Consider the following 18746-nt stretch of genomic DNA (forward strand, 5'->3'; position numbering starts at 1 on the left):
CTGACATTTATTGCAAACATGAGATCCAAAGTGGTCCTACAATATATCAGCCTTCTCACAAACTGTAATAGTCTTCTTAGTCTGTGTTGTGTCTTTGATATACAGGTGACAACTCAGCCATCTAGATCACAGCTTACACTGTCATCCATACCTCTGCATCAGACCGCCTTCGAAATACTGTTACACCATGTTCAGTGTTGATATGATCATTTTCTAAAATTAGATAAATATGTATACTGTATGATAAATCTTCATACAGTTTTCTGTTTGATTTTTTTTATATTTCAGTTCTAAATATATCAATATTTTGTAGATTGTGAAATGTGTAGTGTTTTATGAATACGCAGTACAGCGTCTTTTAGAAAAACTTAAAATTTTAGGTAGGCTTTATAGTATAAATTTGGATCTCTGCTAATAAGACCATATATTTTTGTTATTATATGGAATCATTTGACTTACTCTCTTACAAGTATATTTTGGAGATTTGGCCATGAAGCCAATGTCAGATTTAGATCCCTCTAAATTGTAATTTGCTAAAATTCTCAGTCTCTAGTTTACGTCTTAGATAGCAACACTTAACATGTCCTGATGATCACAGTTCAAATGGTTCACTGATACAAAATGCTGAGAGTCTTAAGTTTACATAAGAAAAATATCAGCTCTATGTTTTCCTTTCAGCTCCATCCTAACTTGAAAATTATGTGGAATTCAGTAAAAATTTTGAATGTCTAAGCAGGGAATGATACTTGGTATTTTGAAATTTTATGATGGTAAAATCTGTCCTCTAAATACTCTCTACAGAATGATATTCATCATGAGATGCTTTGTCAGTAAGATTGCTTCACTTGCTTCTGTGAAGCCAGTTCAAACTATCATATGCTATCGTTCCAAAGGTAAATAGCCAGTGGAAGGGGTTCTTTATGTAAATGCCACTTGTCTGCATACTATTAACATTCAGATACATGCTTTCTCATGCTGTTCAGATTCTCAGTAGAAAGCGCACCAATCAATTATTTTGATCTTATCACAGTGTAAAGAATTCTGTAACTGTGATAACACCAGCTACATTTATTGTAGCATAATTGAGAACTCCATCATTGTGGCATCTTCATTGTGTCTTACTTAGAATACTATTTAAGTAACAAGCCACTTTAATCAGTGGTTATTTACAAAGGCTGCCCGTTCTTACGCAAAAGCAGTGAAATGATGCCAAAATGAGGTCTTAAACATCTGATTTCCAATCTAGAATATTAGTTTGTTTTCAATTGTGTTACTCAGTTTCACTTTTATCACAACTAACTGGTTTTAAATCTACGTTTCAGTTCATTTAGACAGTTATGGCCTTTTTTTCAGTCAATTTTGCAACTTATTTTTGCAGAGGTTTTACATTGTTTATCTGGTTTTGGAAAAAAACATTCATGTCTCACAGACTTGCTAAGAGTGTTTTAGGTTTTGGTTCTTCAAACATTTACTACTTTATTACTGGCTGCTAAGTTGTGCGATATGAATATTTTCATTAGTTCTGTAGTGTTCTGCAAAACAAAAGGACACCATGGATCCCAGCACTGACAGTTTAAGCAAGGAAAATAGTAAACGTAATTAGGTAATTAAAATTCAGATTCCAACAGATAAAATGCTTGCCTTTGGAATAAATTAAAAAAACCTCAAACCTGCTTATATTAGTAGGTATCCTCAAAGACCCTATTTTCCCTACCTAGTTCAAGTTCGTAAGGCCTCAATTTTATTAATTTATTCGCATTGGGAGAGGAGAATCAATACTTCTTAATAGTATTCCTTTCCTCTGAGAGGAGTGAAGGACTGCAAATGTCACAGATTATAAAAATCTGCTCATGTTCCATTACAACTGAGATGACATCAGTAGTTTCTAAAATATGTTGATAATTTGTTGTTTTAAAATGTCTGCTGGGCTACTTTCCTAAAAACCACAAGTTTTGGACAATGGTAGGTTTATTGCTCGATTTGGGGCGTTTAGGTATATGTTTTGTGCAACTAAATTTACTGTGAAGGGGACAGAATTGCTGACAATGCTATATATGAAGAAATCCTGAGGGTGTAATATTAATATCCAACAACTGTTTTGTGTAAGGGCTCTCTTCTCTGGGGAGTTTCCCCTTTTGGAATTTCAAGTGCTCCGTTCATCTGGGTTCCTCCCTGGTGGGGATAACTCTTTCCAGTTGTACCATGACTGCCTCCACTTATTCTCAAATTAGACCCTCTTCACCAAGAGGATTCCTGAGGTCACTTTTTGTTATTTAAATCTATTCTTAAGGATCACTTTTATTATGAGGCCAGTGGGGAATAAATCTGTTCCGTAATTGTGAGGAGTGTCATTTCTTCCTCTTACATTAAATAACAACAAACAGAAAGAACTGTGGGACTTTATAGGGTTGCCTACTCAGTACTTACTCATGTTAATACTTAGTGGGCAGTAGACAGTAAGGCCATGACAAGCTAGGAGAGTAGATCTAATTTTGCTTTGTGCCCATTTAAAAAAAAAAAAAAAAAAAGTCCTATATATGAGGAATGAGTTGTGACAGACATTGACCACAAATCTATCAGAAAGGAGATGTCACCTGCTATGTCACTAAGTGTGGAGGTTGGTTTTCAGCTGCAATTGTATTGTTCTGACAGTAAAGTATAAATTACTGAGAACAGATGTTCCCTCAGGAATAATTGTCACATTTGTACTTGAATATGATACAGAGAATGATAAAATACAGGTATATTGAATTAAAAAAAAAATCTGGCCTGAGAAACAATGTGTGATATGTCTGCAGAAGTCACAGCAAAGAAGAGATACAACAAAACCTTACCAAGTCTCACACTGTAGGATGTTCAGGGAATTGGATGTTTTTAGTGAAAAAAAGTAGAACTGATCTGAATGTATATTAATTAAAACCCAACAACTAATAGTCACAAGTCATGTTCTAACAAGATCTCAAAGGTGCTAAATCTTCTGAAGCACGGAGGTGTAGTTCATGCACTTGTTGGCAACCCATGGGCTCAGAATGCAGCAGCTGTTACTCATTTGTACTAAGTAGTAGCTCCAAAAGAATGAGATGTTTAGAAGAAACAATTATTTTTCTTTCTGAAAATTTTCCTTAGAAGTGGAACCTTTGGAGATACTAGCTGAAAGGCATTTGTGAAACTGAGGTTTACACAAAGCCACTGGAAAAATAAGTAGCAGCTGTATTTAGGAGAGAAAGAAATAATCAAACCAAACAGAACTGTCGAAAAAATTAAGGGTCATTAAAGTAATGTCTGTAGATAAATATTCTTATATGACTTTTCATTTATGTTGTAGCAGTAAAATTTCTAAATAAATGTGAAAAGAATGCCACAAACTTAAAATGGCATTACCATGAAAAGAAATCACAATCTGTGGAGCCATCTTTGGGATTAAGAGCTCTAACATTTATGCAGACAGTAGGTTTTGGCTTGAGTAAGCATTTCCTACTCCAAATACTACCTCGCATCTCCTCCATAAGGAGGTAGACATCAGAGTCCTCTTTCAGCTCTCACTCCTGCTAGGTGTAAGAGCTTTTATTCTTTTTGTTTTTTCTGAATCATCAAAAGTTTCTTCTCTCAAGTTGCAGAGGAAGGGAGGAATAAATATCCTTACCAAAGCATTAGAGGGGTATGCTTTATTTTTTCTTTCCTTGGTCCAAGGTTGTAAAAGAGCCAAGAACCTCCTCTGTCATTGTTGGAAAGCTAGCAGAAGGGAGGGTCATGTCTCTGACTCTTCCTTCAAACTGAGTCTGCGGCTGCTTCTGTTTCTGTTCTGTTCACTATGACGCTTATCTTCACTCAGCAGTACCTCAGTGGTTGTACAGAAGTACAGTCTTGTTACTGCATACCAAAATATTCTTGCTCTGAAGCTTGCTGACAGAAGTTACTTGATTCCTCTGGCAGCTTCCATCCATTGAAAGCTATTAAATGCAAATACAAAGTCTTTGAATCACAAACTGCTGGACACCAAAAGACCATTCTAGAAATGTCATTACATATTTATCCTGTCCTTTTCATAGATGTTTGCTATTGACTACTAGTGCACGAAGGATGCAGGGCTAGGTGGACCTTTGATCTGATCCTCCTGAGTATTCTTGTGCAGTTATAGCCACCCACATAAAAAGGGCCTTGCCCACGCAAACCTATCTGGAAGCTTTCCTTTGACTAAGCTCAGTCATGTAATCCAGGCAGAACTTCTATCACTCCATGAGTGAGAAATCATACAACTTTTAAATTTCCTTCAGCCACTCATCTCTGTAGCACAACTGTCAGTATGAGTGATCGTTGTGTATATTTTCTGATTTATCCGTTGTGTATAAATTTGAATGGAAATAGTAATGTCTTTCCCTGTGCTCAATGAACTCTTTCAGAGGTACACGGTAACTAAAAGACAAGATGTTCATATGTACTCACACACATATATATTATATTCAGCTACATATACTCTTATAAGAAGCCACATTCTGTTAAGAATGCTACTAGAGTGGTTTTAACTTCTTCCTAAATGAAATTGTAGTTGGTATGTCTCAATAATAGATTTTTTTTTTTTTCCCCTCTGTGAAACAATACTAATGAAAATACTAGTTTTTGGCTAGTCTGAAAAACAGATTGGATGCATTCTTGTCAGTGTCGTTGGAGTTGGAGCTGTGATGTGCAAAGAAAACAGAAAAACCCTTCATTAACAGTAAAACTTACTGACTTCTTCATATGTAGCTGATGGTTCTCACTATTAGCTGTCCTATCAAATCTTAATCTTAGATAACAGTCCGTAAGGTTGGTATGTTTTAGTTATGAGTGATTAAATGTAAGTAACTAAAACTTAGCATTCTGATTAATTTAGCAGTTTTATTTTTCCACTAAAAAGGCAGTATCCCTAGTGAATAGAAAAAGGGCTATAAGAAGATTGTGTCTTTAAAATGTCTTTTTAAAAATATCATCAGGTAATGCAATATATAACACGTTACTAGAATATCCTGTATTGTTGAGTTGGTGAGAGAGTAGGTGTGTACACAGATAAATCATTTCATTTTCAGACTGTTAGTTACTGTTTCTGTGGACTTAGAGGAAAGGTAACCTATTTTTTGTTGTAGCCATGTTTAGAGTTTCCACTGTGGGTGGGCAACCTGTTCTAGGGTTTGACCACTATCAATAGGAAAAAAAAAAAAAAAATTAATCTTATGTTTGATTGCAAATTCCTGTAATTCACTTTGTGCTAATTGCTTCCTATCCCGTCTCTGGGCACCTCTGAGATGATTCTGGCTCAGTCATCTTTACACCCCACCCAGTCCCCCATCAGGTATATATATGTATTGCTAAGATCCCCCTGAGCCTTCTCTTCTCTAGGCTGAATAGTCCCAGCTCTCTCGGCACATTCTGATATGAGAGATGCTCCGGTCTCTTGATCATCGTCGTGGCCCTTGACTGACTTTGCGTGGGTATGTTTGTGTCTCCCTTGTACCAGAGAGCCCGGACCTGGACCCAGCACTGCAGCCATGTCTCACAGTGCTGAGTAGAGGGGAAGGATGACCTCTCTTGACCTGCTGGCAATGCTTTCCTTTGGTCATCTTTGCCACAAAGGCACAATAATGACTTATGGTCAATATGTTGTCCACCAGAATCCCCAATTTTTTTTAAAAGCTGCTTTCCTGCCAGTTGGCCCCCACCTACGCTGGTATATGGGGTTACGCCTCAGCACATGCAGGTCTTTCGTTGAATTTCATCAAGATTCCTGTCTGCCCATTTCTCCAACTTGTCAAGGTCCTTCTGAATGGCAGCACAACCGTCTGGTGTGTCAACCATTACTCTGAATTTTTCACCATGTTCAAACTTGCTCAGGGTGCACTCTGTCCCATCATCCACGTCACGAAGAAGGATGTTACAGAAATTGGCCCTAGTGTCAAGTCCTGGGGTACACCACTTCAGAGGCTTGGTATTCTGTTTATTCTTCTGTAAGTCCAATTTACCTCAGGAAAACTTTTTTGGGATCTCTCTCAGAAAAGCTTGCTCTGGCAAACTCTTTACTGGATCTGGAATCAACATAAATGATCCTGGATAATCTCTGTGGAAAGTGAGTTTACAGTGGCTTTCTTCTGTTGTCACAGGAAGAATGGGATTTACAGACTCACGATGAACATCAGTAGTGTATACATTTTTATTGCAAAGTTCAATATTAAGATGATTTCACTATCAGTCCCATTACTTAAATGGGAAATTGTGATCCAGTTGAGATGCAGAAATAGGTACCTTGTATCACTGAAGTATTTTTGTATCTCTGTGGTACAGGACCACCTCTAAAACCACAGTTTACCTTTTGGTTTATATCGTATGAGTTATCTTATGGAAGTTAAATTGGTGTGGTTACCAACCTTAATTTCAATAACTGATTTGAAAGGGACAGCTGTCTTTCAGAGTTCATGAAGGATGGATACTTAGTTTGCATTTCACTTGTTTTGAGCTCTTTGGAACTTGGGGCACACTATTATTCATATGCTCAGAGTCAAAATCTATCTATTTCTGTACCATAAAAGCACTTTATGACAACGCAACAATGGAACAATTTCAGTGAGAGCAAACAAGATGGCATGAAACACACTCTCCTCAGCTAGAAGATTTATGGAATAGATGCATCAGTCACTAAGGGAAATCATACCTTTTCATTGTATACTTGCCTAGGGCTCTGAAGCACTAGCAAAGGCTTAGTACTTTGTGTTGGGCATCAGTAAGAAATGTAACTCTCCTGATTCTGGACTAGACTGTTTATGTGATTCCTGTGAGGTATATACATGTGTTTCACTTTTGGGAAGGACTGGTGTGTGTCTTTTGCCCGAAGTCACCATGGAGGAAAGACGAGTGAATAGTGATATTTCTGGCTGAAGTTGGATTTAACACTTTTTAAATCTAAAAGGAACTGTCCTTTCAACCAGTCCATCCAAGGCACGCTTGGCAGCTATTTCTGCTTTGCATCTGTATATCGGATTATTTTTTTTTCCTGACCGTAATATAACAACGTTCTTGCAAGACTTGATCAGGGTCAAAGGAACCCCTGTGCTTTTTTAAGAGTCATGGCTTTAGTCCATGCACGATTATTGAAACTTGAACTGATAGCCATGTATTCCTTCACTCTCCTGTCAATGAAGGATTATCTGATTGGTGCTATGGCTTTTATCAGAAAAAGTTCAAAGCCTTAGAGCAAGTTCAGGTTGAAGGTATATGCTGTGGATTTTCTGGACACAGATACCCTTAACATCCACCTACGATTTCCTTGTAAGGTTGCATTTGAATTTCACTGGAGTGAAGAGTCTGAGTTTAGGTGGTCAAATTGTTAAACATTTTGAAATCTTCCCTTCTCTGGACATTAAGATTGCTTTGTGTTTTTATGTTGACAATATAACAGCTTCAAAAAGTCTCCTGACCTGTTCATATATAAGTCTGAGAGGTCTAGAAGTTGTTTTGTGTCAGCACTATGAATACTTTGCAGAATGGCTGCCTGAGACTCTGAGACTGAAAGATAGAACCACTTCCAAAACATTGGAGCTCACTCCTGCATTGATGGCTTAAATTATCTCCTTCTCTGTGATCTGCTGTTCTGCTCCCTGGAGCTTAAGTCACTCAACACTATACCATTGCTAAATCTTTCCTCTTGTGATGTTGTTCAGAGGTCCTTCAATTTTTACTCAGATGGAGACCTTTAGTCAGCTGAGCATTGCTTTGCAGGCTGTACTGGTCAAAATCAATCATTATACAAAAAAAACATACAGGACTTTTTATGATGTCTTGAGAGTAAAGATACAATGTTAACAAAGTTAAAACATGTATCTTTCTTTTTCTCCTCACCTTGTGTGAACAGTCCGGAAAAATCTCTGCTGTCACTGTCCCAGGCCTGGTGTTCACTTGCCTCAGAAATTTTCGTACATTAAGGCACAAGACGTGATGTAGCTAAACCTGAAAGAAGGCTGTGAAGGGATTAAATTTCACTTGATCAAAAACTGGTTACATTATATCTGACCTGAATTATATCCTGAACTGAAGGGAAAAAAAAAGCAGTTTATATTCTAGTCAAGAATAAAAAAGTATTAATTCTGGTAATTACTGAATTGGGAGATCAGGACTTAATTCTTCAGAGAAGAAAAACAAATCCAATAGCTTCAGCACTCCAAGTTTGTTTTTAAGTTATGTAAAAGCTTGAGTGCTGCCATGGAGTTACTTCAAAGATCATATAATTAAAGTCTTTGCTAATTCAGATAACTTGATGAGTAGCCCTTGAGTTTTTGCACCCTTTTCCTTCTGTTACAGCTATGAAATATTAAGGTCTGTTTTTAATGTATACATTTGTCCAAATTGTGCAGTTTTAATTTCAGATGAGGCTTAGTATTCAGAGGTTGGCTTTAGGAGCTGATCTTTTCCATTACTTACAGTGTAACAAAAAAGCTGTATGTAATTCCAATGCCATAAATAGATCCCAGTGGAAAATGACAGTTGAAGTCCCTGTAGATAAATCTCTTAAGTGTACAGACTGAGTAGGTGACATCAGCAGAAACCATGCTAAAGAATTCTTGGTTTGTTTTTTCTGAAGCTCCTTAGTATTTCCTTCATTAAAAAAAAACCTGCCAGTTTTTTGTTTTTGTTTTGGTGGGGGTTTTTTTGAGAAGAGTAGCTGACTAAAGCTTTGATTGCTTGAAAGAGGAAATAGACATATTATTATATCTTTTTCTCCTGGTAAAGTGAACTTCTGGAGTCTTAGTGTTGAGTATGATGTTTCAGTTTATATTGGACAGATGCAGGGGTACTGTAAAAATGAAACATTTTTCATCCAAAGTAATCTTGTTGCACCACTCTTATTTTAAAACCATATTGCTAATGATATTTGTGATTCTATCATGTCAGTGGACTGTTGCTCCTGGAATTATGGTATATATCATTTGTTCCTTAATAAGTACATAAAATGCAGGAGTCATTACTAACTGCAGTATCTGTTGCTATCATCATAAGACATATTAAATTTGTACTGTAAAGCTCATGATACTCAGTGCACTAAAGAAGAAGGGTCTTTAATATTCTTAACATTTTTAAAGACATAATTATGAAATTAGGTAGTTTATATCTGACATGGCACTGAAATGTCAAGGGCAAAACTTCCCAGCTATTTTGGCAAGTTTACTTCTGCTTTAGATGGTATTTAAAAGACAGTCATATGAGTTTTAATTAGGTATGATATTAAAAAGTGTTTGAATCTCCTATTCTGCAATTGAAGGAAAAGAGATCATTTGAATCATAAAAGGGTATATTTCTCAAAGGAATTATTGTGGGCTATGTAGCTATCTGCAAGCCAACTGGATTACTAGTTCTAGGATGTCAAAAGACTGATGCACTTGACTAATTAGGAAGCCAGTTGGGACTGGTGACAGCAGTCTGCAGCAGCTTGTGAAAGCCGATTGAAAGGTCCCATAGGAAGTGTTAATATTGAACAATATTTGTGACTCTTATACTATCACTGTAGCAATGTTGTATGCAGTTCTCCCAGGGCAGTTTAAAAGATTTCTAAAATACTGTATGGTGCACTTGCATTTCTTAAACTTTCCATCATATGAACTTGGACAGTATTATAGATAGTGTGCGTATTGATAGCTAGCTGTGTAACTTCATAGGTGTCACAGTCAACTGTTGATGTAGGCATCAAAAAACAGAATTTGGAGCCTAACTGAAGGTGTAGGAGTCTGAAAACAGGCTTTCTGCATGTTTTGGGTACATAGATGATTAACTATGAATGTTTTTATTTGCAGTGGTTAAGTTTTTTCAATACATCCGTGCATACAGGAAAACTACTAGAGGAGTTTTTTAATTCAGGTTTCTATATACTCCATTTATTCTTCTGTTAACTGTTTTGCATGTCAATGGAAGCACTAATCTATAATTCAGTTTGTGACTACAGTATATTTCAGATAAGTATGAAAAACAGATATTACCCATAAATATGTTACAGCTATGCTACAAAAAGTTGTGGTTTTGCAGTATTTCTATTCCATTATTTAAAATCTTTTTTTATTTATTCGATGGGTCTTTTTATAGTATAGCAGATTATGCACCAGGATTTTTTTTCTACTGAAAAATGTTAAGTTTTTGAAATAACTATGAAATCCGTAGTAGTCTTGGATAGGCTTAAAAGGAAAGAGATGGCATGCTGAAATAGGATTGAAATTTTTCTTCTGTTATTCCTACTTCCTAAAACAAAGCTTATGAACTCTTTTCCATAAACATTTATGGTATCATTTTGGGGACTGTGATATTATTCAACCTTTTCTGAATTACTGTTACCCAAAATGCTTATAAACTTCCCTCCAGCATTCCTGTACCTCAATGTAACTAATGCCTTGGCCTCGAAATTTCTTCAAGCATCTCTTTGGTTTGAAACTATTCACTGAGTGTTTTCATTCCAGACACAAGTATTTTACAGAACTGCATGACAGCAGATGGAGAAAGGAAAGGGGTTTTTTAACACAAAAAATAAACAAACAAATAAAACAACAACAAACCCAGGAAGCTGAATAAATAATCTGAGTGATTTTTTTGTAAGGTATGTTCCAAGCCCTTTTAATAGCTGTGATAGACTATTAGTCATAAGAGAGCAAACTTCAGCATAATAAAGCATGTTATACCAAACACAAAGCAAGGGGGGGGGGGGGGGGGGGGGGGGGGGAAGAAATCTGTATTTCAGTGTTCATTTTTATTCTGTATCTGCCATGTATTGTACAGAAAATAAATGTACTTAAAAGTTATGCAAAATTATAAAGTATTTGCTAATTTTCCCCTATTTCTTTTTGTGTATAGCGCTCTTGTGTAATGTTGTTAACTAGTCTGGTAGTACAGAGTATAGAGAAAAGAGAAGAACTAAGGGTTACTGTTCCCTGGGTAAAACAGTGGCTGGATGGCTGGGCCCAAAGGGTCATGGTGAATGGAGTTAAACCCAGTTGATGACTGGTCACAAGTGGTGTTCCCCAGGGCTCAGTACTGGGTCCAGTTCTGTTTAATATCTTTATCAACGATCCAGACCAGGGGATTGAGTGCACCCTCAGTAAGTTTGGAGATGACACCAGGTTGGGCAGGAGTGTTGATCTGCTCGAGGGTAGGCAGGCTCTCCAGAGGGATGTGGACAGGCTGGATCGATGGGCCGAGGCCAATTGTATGAGGTTCAACAAGGCCAAGTGCCGGGTCCTGCACTTGGGTCACAACAACCCCATGCAGCGCTACGGGCTTGGGGAAGAGTGGCTGGAAAGCTGCCCGGCAGAGAAAGACCTGGGTGTGCTGGTTGGCAGCCGGCTGAACGTGAGCCAGCAGTGTGCCCAGGTGGCCAAGAAGGCCAACGGCATCCTGGCCTGTATCAGCAATAGTGTGGCCAGCAGGAGCAGGGAGGTGGTCGTTCCCCTGTGCTCGGCACTGGTGAGGCCGCACCTCGAGTCCTGTGTTCAGTTTTGGGCCCCTCGCTCCGGGAAAGACATTGAGGTGCTGGAGCGTGTCCGGAGAAGGGCAACGAAGCTGGTGAAGGGTCTAGAGCACAAGTCTTGTGAGGAGCGGCTGAGGGAGCTGGGGTTGTTTATCCTGGAGAAAAGGAGGCTGAGGGGAGACCTTATCGCTCTCTACAACTACCTGAAGGGGGTTTGGTAGCGAGATGGGGGTCAGTCTCTTTTTCCAAGTTGCTCCAGGGGACGTGATCAAGCATTGGCACAGGCTGCCCAGGGAAGTGGTGGAGTCACCATCCCTGGAGGTGTTTAAAAGACGTGTAGATGTGGCGTTTAGGGACATGGTTTAGTGGTGGACTTGGCAGTGTTAGGTTAATGGTTGGATTTGTTGATCTTAAAGGGTTTTTCCAACCTAAATTATTCCATGATTCTAAGGGTGTTCTCAGATTACAGTTTTTATGTTTTAACGACATCTTGGGAGAGCAGGAAATCAAATACTACAAGGAAGGAAGAGGATTCTCCTTAGAGGATATCTTTAGGAAATTGCAAAAATTAAACCAGTATCACCTTCTAAACACAAATATACATGTAGAATTAGCAGAAATTAAAGAATGGGTAAAAATGCAAGCAAAAGGAACAGAAGTGCCAACTAAATGCAATTTGTAATACAATTGGACAAAATGAGAATTTAAAATAAATTATTTTGGTCCTTCTGTAAATAACAAAGTAGTTGGTGGTGTAATAGAGAAAATGACAAAAAAGTTTATGAAAATCTAATTTAAATTTGAGTCAATGTTAGGGAACATCTGTCATGAGATTTACATATGTTTATATGTGTATTTCTATAGATTTTTTGAATATATAAATATAAACTCTTACAATTTTATGAGGAGATTACTGCTATGTGACTTTAAGTTACATTTGAAGGACATTTTTCTTTAATTTGTGGACAGGAAAGCTCAAATTTTATGCCTCTTTTTGTTATGCTTTCCTCTTCTGCTTTTAAATGATATCCAGGCTTAGGGTTCTCAGAAGGTAAATTAGATTCAAGTCTTGACATAGCGGTAGAAAATGAAAGCAAAAATGTTGTTTCTAGAATGTTGTATTCATGATTTGGCCCGTGCTGATTTGACAGTACTTTTCCAGACCTTCCTCTCTGCAACTTTGAGCTCTTTTGGTCTGAATCATTTTTGTTGTCCTTGAAACCACTTACCTTAGAAAGATGCTAGAATGCTTTAAAGCTTAGTGAAAGAAGGAATTTATTTAAAGGAGGGAAACAAATAGAAATAGTGTTGGAAAGCAAGATTTCCCATAATAATTTTGCCTCGTATTCAGGTCTAGAAGGTTGCCTTACTTCCTTACTTGTAGTCCAGCACTTCCAGAATTCCTTAAATCGGTGGCGTGGCATCTCGTTATACCCATCAGCTAGTTTAGATCCTGATTTGAATATTCACTGTTAGCAATAACTGCAGAATCATGTGATGTGTCTGACTGTATCCAAGGTGCGTGTTGACCTGGGGAGTTTTGCCCAGTGAGGCATAATGAGATTTCTATCATGTAATTCTTTATTCCTCTGTGGTGATTTTTTGTCATATAGTAAATCCCTGGAGTTATGTTCTTTGTCCTCCCAGGCATAGACACAAGGGCTTAACAAGGTTCAAAAATCTAACATTTTCTGATGTGTTTATTTGAGGAAATACAAGTAGAGCGTATAATGCTTGCATTTAGTTATAATCTCAAAGTAACATTCATAATTCTTTCAGGGGATATTATAAATACATGTGTAATGCGGTGAGTAGAGTTTTCCTGAACTACATCAATTATTTAATATTGGCCAGAGGTTATTAAATACGAAGAGAAAATGGCTTTTGATTAAAGCTACCTGTGGATATTCCTCTGTATCCTATCCAGTCCAATATTGTTCACTCAGCTTCCTGCTGAGAAACAATTTCAACTTTTTATAACAATAACTGAAATGATCTCTTGTCTAATATAGCAAATCATTTAAGGGACAGCTCTTGAATGCTGACATGAAACTGATTATTTACAGTTGCAAAAGGGTACTGAAATGAAAATATGAGTGAAATGACATTTCACTTAAAACTATGCTTGACTCTCAGTATAGAGAAAGAGGAATGCGAAATGAATCGATTAAAATTTGGCCTAGTTCAATGTATAGAAGACCAAATCTGTTGTGATTAATTGCAAGAGAGCTATTTGTGAATGTTAAAACCCCGGTCTAAGTTTGAAATAAATACTTTTAGTAATACCATTAATAGCTCTTATTGTTGTTGTTTATTGTTATTATTATTTATGCTTTGATACTGCTATGGTAACCTAGAAGGTTCCTTCTCTCTCCTTTACAGAAGGTGAGGAGACTGGAGTGATGGATAGCCTATTGGAGGCCTTGCAATCAGGTGCAGCTTTTCGAGACCGAAGGAAAAGGACACCAAGGTCTAAAGGTGAATTTTCTATTTTACATTTTGTTTTCCAGAGAAAGTTAAAAGCGTTACAGGTCCAGTGCTCTAGAACTTAAGTGCTATTGTGTTTCATTCTTTCTTGCAATGACAACTTTCGGGGATGTTCAGGCTGTTTTGCTGATGTCAGTAGCACTTTGGAGATTAATTTACTGAACTTAGCATAGCCTGGTTATTATGACAACACTCTTCAATGCAGCCACGTGTACTTTAACTTTTTAGGGTTTATAGTTGCATGGGGGAAGTAAAAGTCATCTTGCCCCATAATTGAATCAAATTATTTCACTGGTATGTAACTATCACTTTACTTATAGAAATATCTAACTTCTAAATAATTCTACTTAGTAATGTTGTTATAATACTCCAGTAACTTTCAAAGGTGTGTTTTATTTCCATTGTTTCCTTGCTTTTGCAGACGTACCACAAAATCTCAGTCCAACTACACAGCGGCCTGTGCTGAAAGCTTGTAACCATGGTAATGAACCATATTCATGAATTGCATGCTCTTCTTAACTTAGCTTATGTAGTTGATCTGTGCTTTCAAAAGACTGCTGTGATTTTTTCAGTCTTCTACATTAGTGGAATACTGAAACCGTATCAGAACCTGCTTTTTAAGAATCACCTGAATATTGCATTCTGAAACTATACTTACAGATTACTTTGCAAAGCTCTTCTATCTTTTGGGGGGGCTGGTATTTATTTAAAGCTTGGTTATATTTTTAAATGTAGTACTTTTATAATCCTTAAGAACAATTATGCAAGGGTTTTTTAGTGGATTGTGGAACTATAATAGAAAGCAGAGATTGTGGAACATGTTAAATGTTACTAAGTGTTTGTGATACCGAATCACAGAACTTTTTGCATTCATTCTGTTTGTCTTGGTTTTCTTGATACTATAAGTGGAATGGTTTAAGCTATTTTTCACCAGTATAATTCAAAAGTGAAGGTGTGTCAGCAAAGTAAAAGTGAATTAATCAGTTATTTCATGGCAAAACATTTCTCCAAATTTTGAGCATGAGTCTTATGCATATGTTTATTCATAAACTCCTGAATTATCTCACTGTAATCAGTAGGACTTGCTCATATGTGAAAAGTAACAATGAGGGCGGGGGTGCCTGTTAGCTTTGTTTGTTAGACAATCTGCAGAATATTATTATATTAGCTGTGTTTTAATTAAGCTTGAGAAGTCCAGAGTGACTGTTTTCAGTGGCTCATAACTAGTGGTCTCAGGAAAAAGGTTATGTAAGTAGTACCTCCATTAAAGAATAATTTTCTTTGAAACGTAAAGAAAAAAAAAGTCTCCTCAGTTTTTTAGGTGGAATGCGTTATCCTTTGATATTTAAATATCATCAAATTGTTGATATTAATTGTACCTCATGTTTAAGTGTTTATTTCTTAAATGTCTGTAGCAAAAAAAGAATGTACAGAATTTGGCATTATTAAACGTAAAATTAAAGAAATTAGAGCTGGAAGGACAGTTTAAAGATAATTCACTTATAGGAATTGGCTCAAAAAAGAATCAAATATATTTGACAGGTGCTTGTCTGGCACATAACATATCGATATTTGAATAATGACTACAGAGCACATCTGAATTTATCCTATAAGTGTTTCTGCTTTTAAGAACAATCATGTGAATATTGCTTCTTTTCAACCCATTCTATCTATCTGGCTGTCTGTGGACAGACAGTGTAGTTTCCAGTTTTCAAACTAACTGCATTTGCACAAACATTAGGACCATGTTTTATGTTTCAGGTTGTTAACAAAACACCCAAAACAAACTAAAAAAAACCAACCAAACAACAACAAAAAAAAAAAACCACAAAAAACCCCAACAACCCAGGATTTTAATTCTGCAAAATCTTAGTCTAACCCAGGGACTGATTTGTACATCAGATGGGTATAATTTGATACTGAAGTTTGAAGTTCAGACATTTGATTTGGAGAGAAGAGTAAAAGTAAACTCTTGGATTTTTTGTTGTTTTTACCAATGTCAGTTTTTCTGTAGAGCATTTTGAGACAATCTGATTCTAAGACATTTAAAAATGAATTCAGCTTTTCTTTCACCTGTCTTGTTAGCTCAGGAACAGGATAATACAACTCTGAGCTTGCTTTTAAGGAATTCATTAGTATGTTTTTGATTTGTTGACACTTGTCACAATATCTACATGTTACATCTTCCTCTCTTGAGCCAAACAGAGCACTAAACTTGGTGTAGATATGGTGAGTTCACTTATCAAAGTCTTTTTCGCTTTTTGATAGAAATGTATGGTCATTAGTTGCTTCGAGTTCAGCTTTGAGGTGAAATTTTTTTTTTTTTTTCCGTTCAAAGGCTGTATAGGTAAGTTGAGATTTGTTATTGGGAAATCAGAAATTATGTAGGCTGCATACTATCTGGAATGAATACTAGACCCTGAGAATTGAAGTTCATTTTTAGATAATAATAACCTCACTGAAGTTAACAATGTGGCCAGTCAAAGCAAGAATTATAATGGTAAAGTTTCTTTAATTTTCTGTTTCCGAGTTCAACAATATATAATGTCAGGGTTTTTTCAGTATTATCCTCTGTATCATTTTTTCTTGGACTTCATATCTAATATAGATACTTATGCAACAATCTCTTTCTATGTATATGTGTATAATAAGTGATGAATACTGTATATAATGGTTTATTACATATAAACTGTATAAGCAAGAAGTCTGTGATTTCAGCCCACTTCAGAAAAATTGGGATATGTCATTAGACAGAAGTATTGGCTTGGTCTTTCAGTGATTTGCTGTTTTTCCCAACCTAAAATTTCAAATGGATGCTAGATTTTGTATCATGGCAAAAAAGCCACTGGCTTAGTCTAAGCTTAAAATATGTGGAGACTGATAAAAGCCCTCAAGCAGCAATTCAAGCACTTTCCTTTTTTGCTTCTCTACTGGTTTTGGCTGTGGGTTAACTGGTAACTGGTTTGGTTACTGCTTATTCTGCTGAGACTAACAGATTCACTTGTAGTAGATATACTTTATTAATACACACTGCAGATTCATACCTAGGATGAACTTCTTTGACGACTCATGCAGTCAAAAGGAATTACAAGCCATGACTTGAAATGTCTGTCCTCTGAATCATTCAGAGTGTAGCAATCTCTTTTGGGCAGGTGCCATCAAGTTCTAGCTAATCTCTTCAGTTTCAAAACAAAACAAAAACAAGCAAATGAACAAAAATTGCTTTAGTCTTTATGATTAAAGATATTTCTCTAAAAAAGTGGAATACAAATCAGACCCGAGCGCAGATGGGAACTAGAGAGTAGTGGCTCCATGTCTCACAGGGGATGGCAAGGGAGAGAAATACACCCAGAATGCACGCTTTCTCCATAGCTGTAATATAAATGGAAGAAGGAAGGAAATCTCTCTAACCATTGCCGTTGTCATCCTCAGTACGGTACTGCTCAAGGTACCAAACTTATCACTTGCTCCTGAGGCTGAGCCAAGCCAAGCCCTATGAAACACAATAATACAGAGGAGCAAGGCAATGCAACTTAGCTGTAGAACTAAGAATTGAAATTGTTTCCTTTAACTAAATGGACTGCTTAAAAAAAAAAAAAAGAGGAATAGTACCTTTAGTGGTATGCTAGCTATTGGTTGGCCATTTTTCTCTTCATTATCTGTTGAGCTCCCCGGAAAGCTCTGGTAGTGTTCAGCTGATATTTCTGGTTAAAAAGGAGTACTGGTTCTTATGCTGTATCCCAGGGTAGCCTCTTGGGTGTGTTATTTTATTTTTAGTCCTACTGCAGTCTTCCTTTATTGAACAGATTGCCTCTTTCTAATATGGTATGTGGTTTTTGTCGAGTCTAAATCTACTCTATTTCTGTGATCAGAATTACCAATTGTATTTTTTCTGCTTGTGACAAGGCCCATCAAGTCAGATAATTTCTTGCTGAGGAAAAGCCCTGCTGCATAACTTATAAAAATAATATACATTTGGAATTGCTAGATCTTGGAAATGTTCTAACACCTTAAGAATACAAATCATTGTCACTAGATTTTTGTTGACGTAGGTATGATTGGTATATTTATTTCCTTTGTTTCCATTCATAGTGCTTTGTATTATTCAATTAACAACTCAATTACTTATATGTTCAAAAATACCTGTTAATGTTACAGTTTGCTTTAACTGCAAAGAGCCATAGATTGCAGTAAATATTGTGGTATATGCTTTTGCTGCAATTCCTATTCAGAGCACTGTATGACACAAGCAGAGTATTAGTATAGTTTTAGCGTTGTACTTTGGTAAGGTTTTGGTTCAATAGCATCTAACAGGGGAGCTTTTTTATTTTATTTAGGGAGCAGAAGAAAGCACTTAATTTTCAATGATCAGGATTTTGCACATTAGAAGATCATTTCAAGCAGCTAATAGCTATGGCTGATCTGAGTTTATCAATTATTTACAACAACAGTCAAGGCATATTTGCAGCTTGCACATTTATTTCAAGCTAGTTAACTTCAAATACACATAGCAGCATATCCAAGGCAGCACAGAGCCCACTGCAGCACAGAAAGCTGCATTATTCACTAACTTTTCGGTCAGGCTTTGCAGCCTGCATCAAGTTCTCTGCTGCTATGGCTACACATTTATTTGCAGTAACATTAGCCAAGGTAATGTTATCTGAAATGCATGAATACAAATTTGAGTTGCAGCTTTGATTGCATGTATTTGTATCTCAAATGCAGCAGAAAGTGTTCTTCTTTACAAGTAGGTTGTATTCAAAATGCTGTGAGTAAAGAAAAGCTGTAATAA

General features: G+C 36.7%; 1 protein-coding gene across 5 annotated transcripts in view; it reads left to right on the forward strand.

Moving 5' to 3' along the window:
- DIAPH3 (diaphanous related formin 3) overlaps nt 1–18746 on the forward strand; it is a 249906-nt gene that overhangs the window by 173855 nt on the left and 57305 nt on the right. For all 5 annotated transcript variants that reach the window (XR_003926581.2, XM_030036634.2, XM_030036632.2 and 2 more), the window contains 2 exons: nt 13850–13945; nt 14376–14435. Coding sequence is in view for 4 of the 5 variants with exons in the window: in XM_030036634.2 (XP_029892494.1) it covers nt 13850–13945; nt 14376–14435 (156 nt within the window). In the remaining variant the exon portion in view is untranslated. The remainder of the gene's footprint in view (nt 1–13849; nt 13946–14375; nt 14436–18746) is intronic.

This window comes from Aquila chrysaetos, chromosome 14, assembly GCF_900496995.4.
Source record: "Aquila chrysaetos chrysaetos chromosome 14, bAquChr1.4, whole genome shotgun sequence".
In the NCBI taxonomy this organism is placed as follows: Eukaryota; Metazoa; Chordata; class Aves; order Accipitriformes; family Accipitridae; genus Aquila; species Aquila chrysaetos.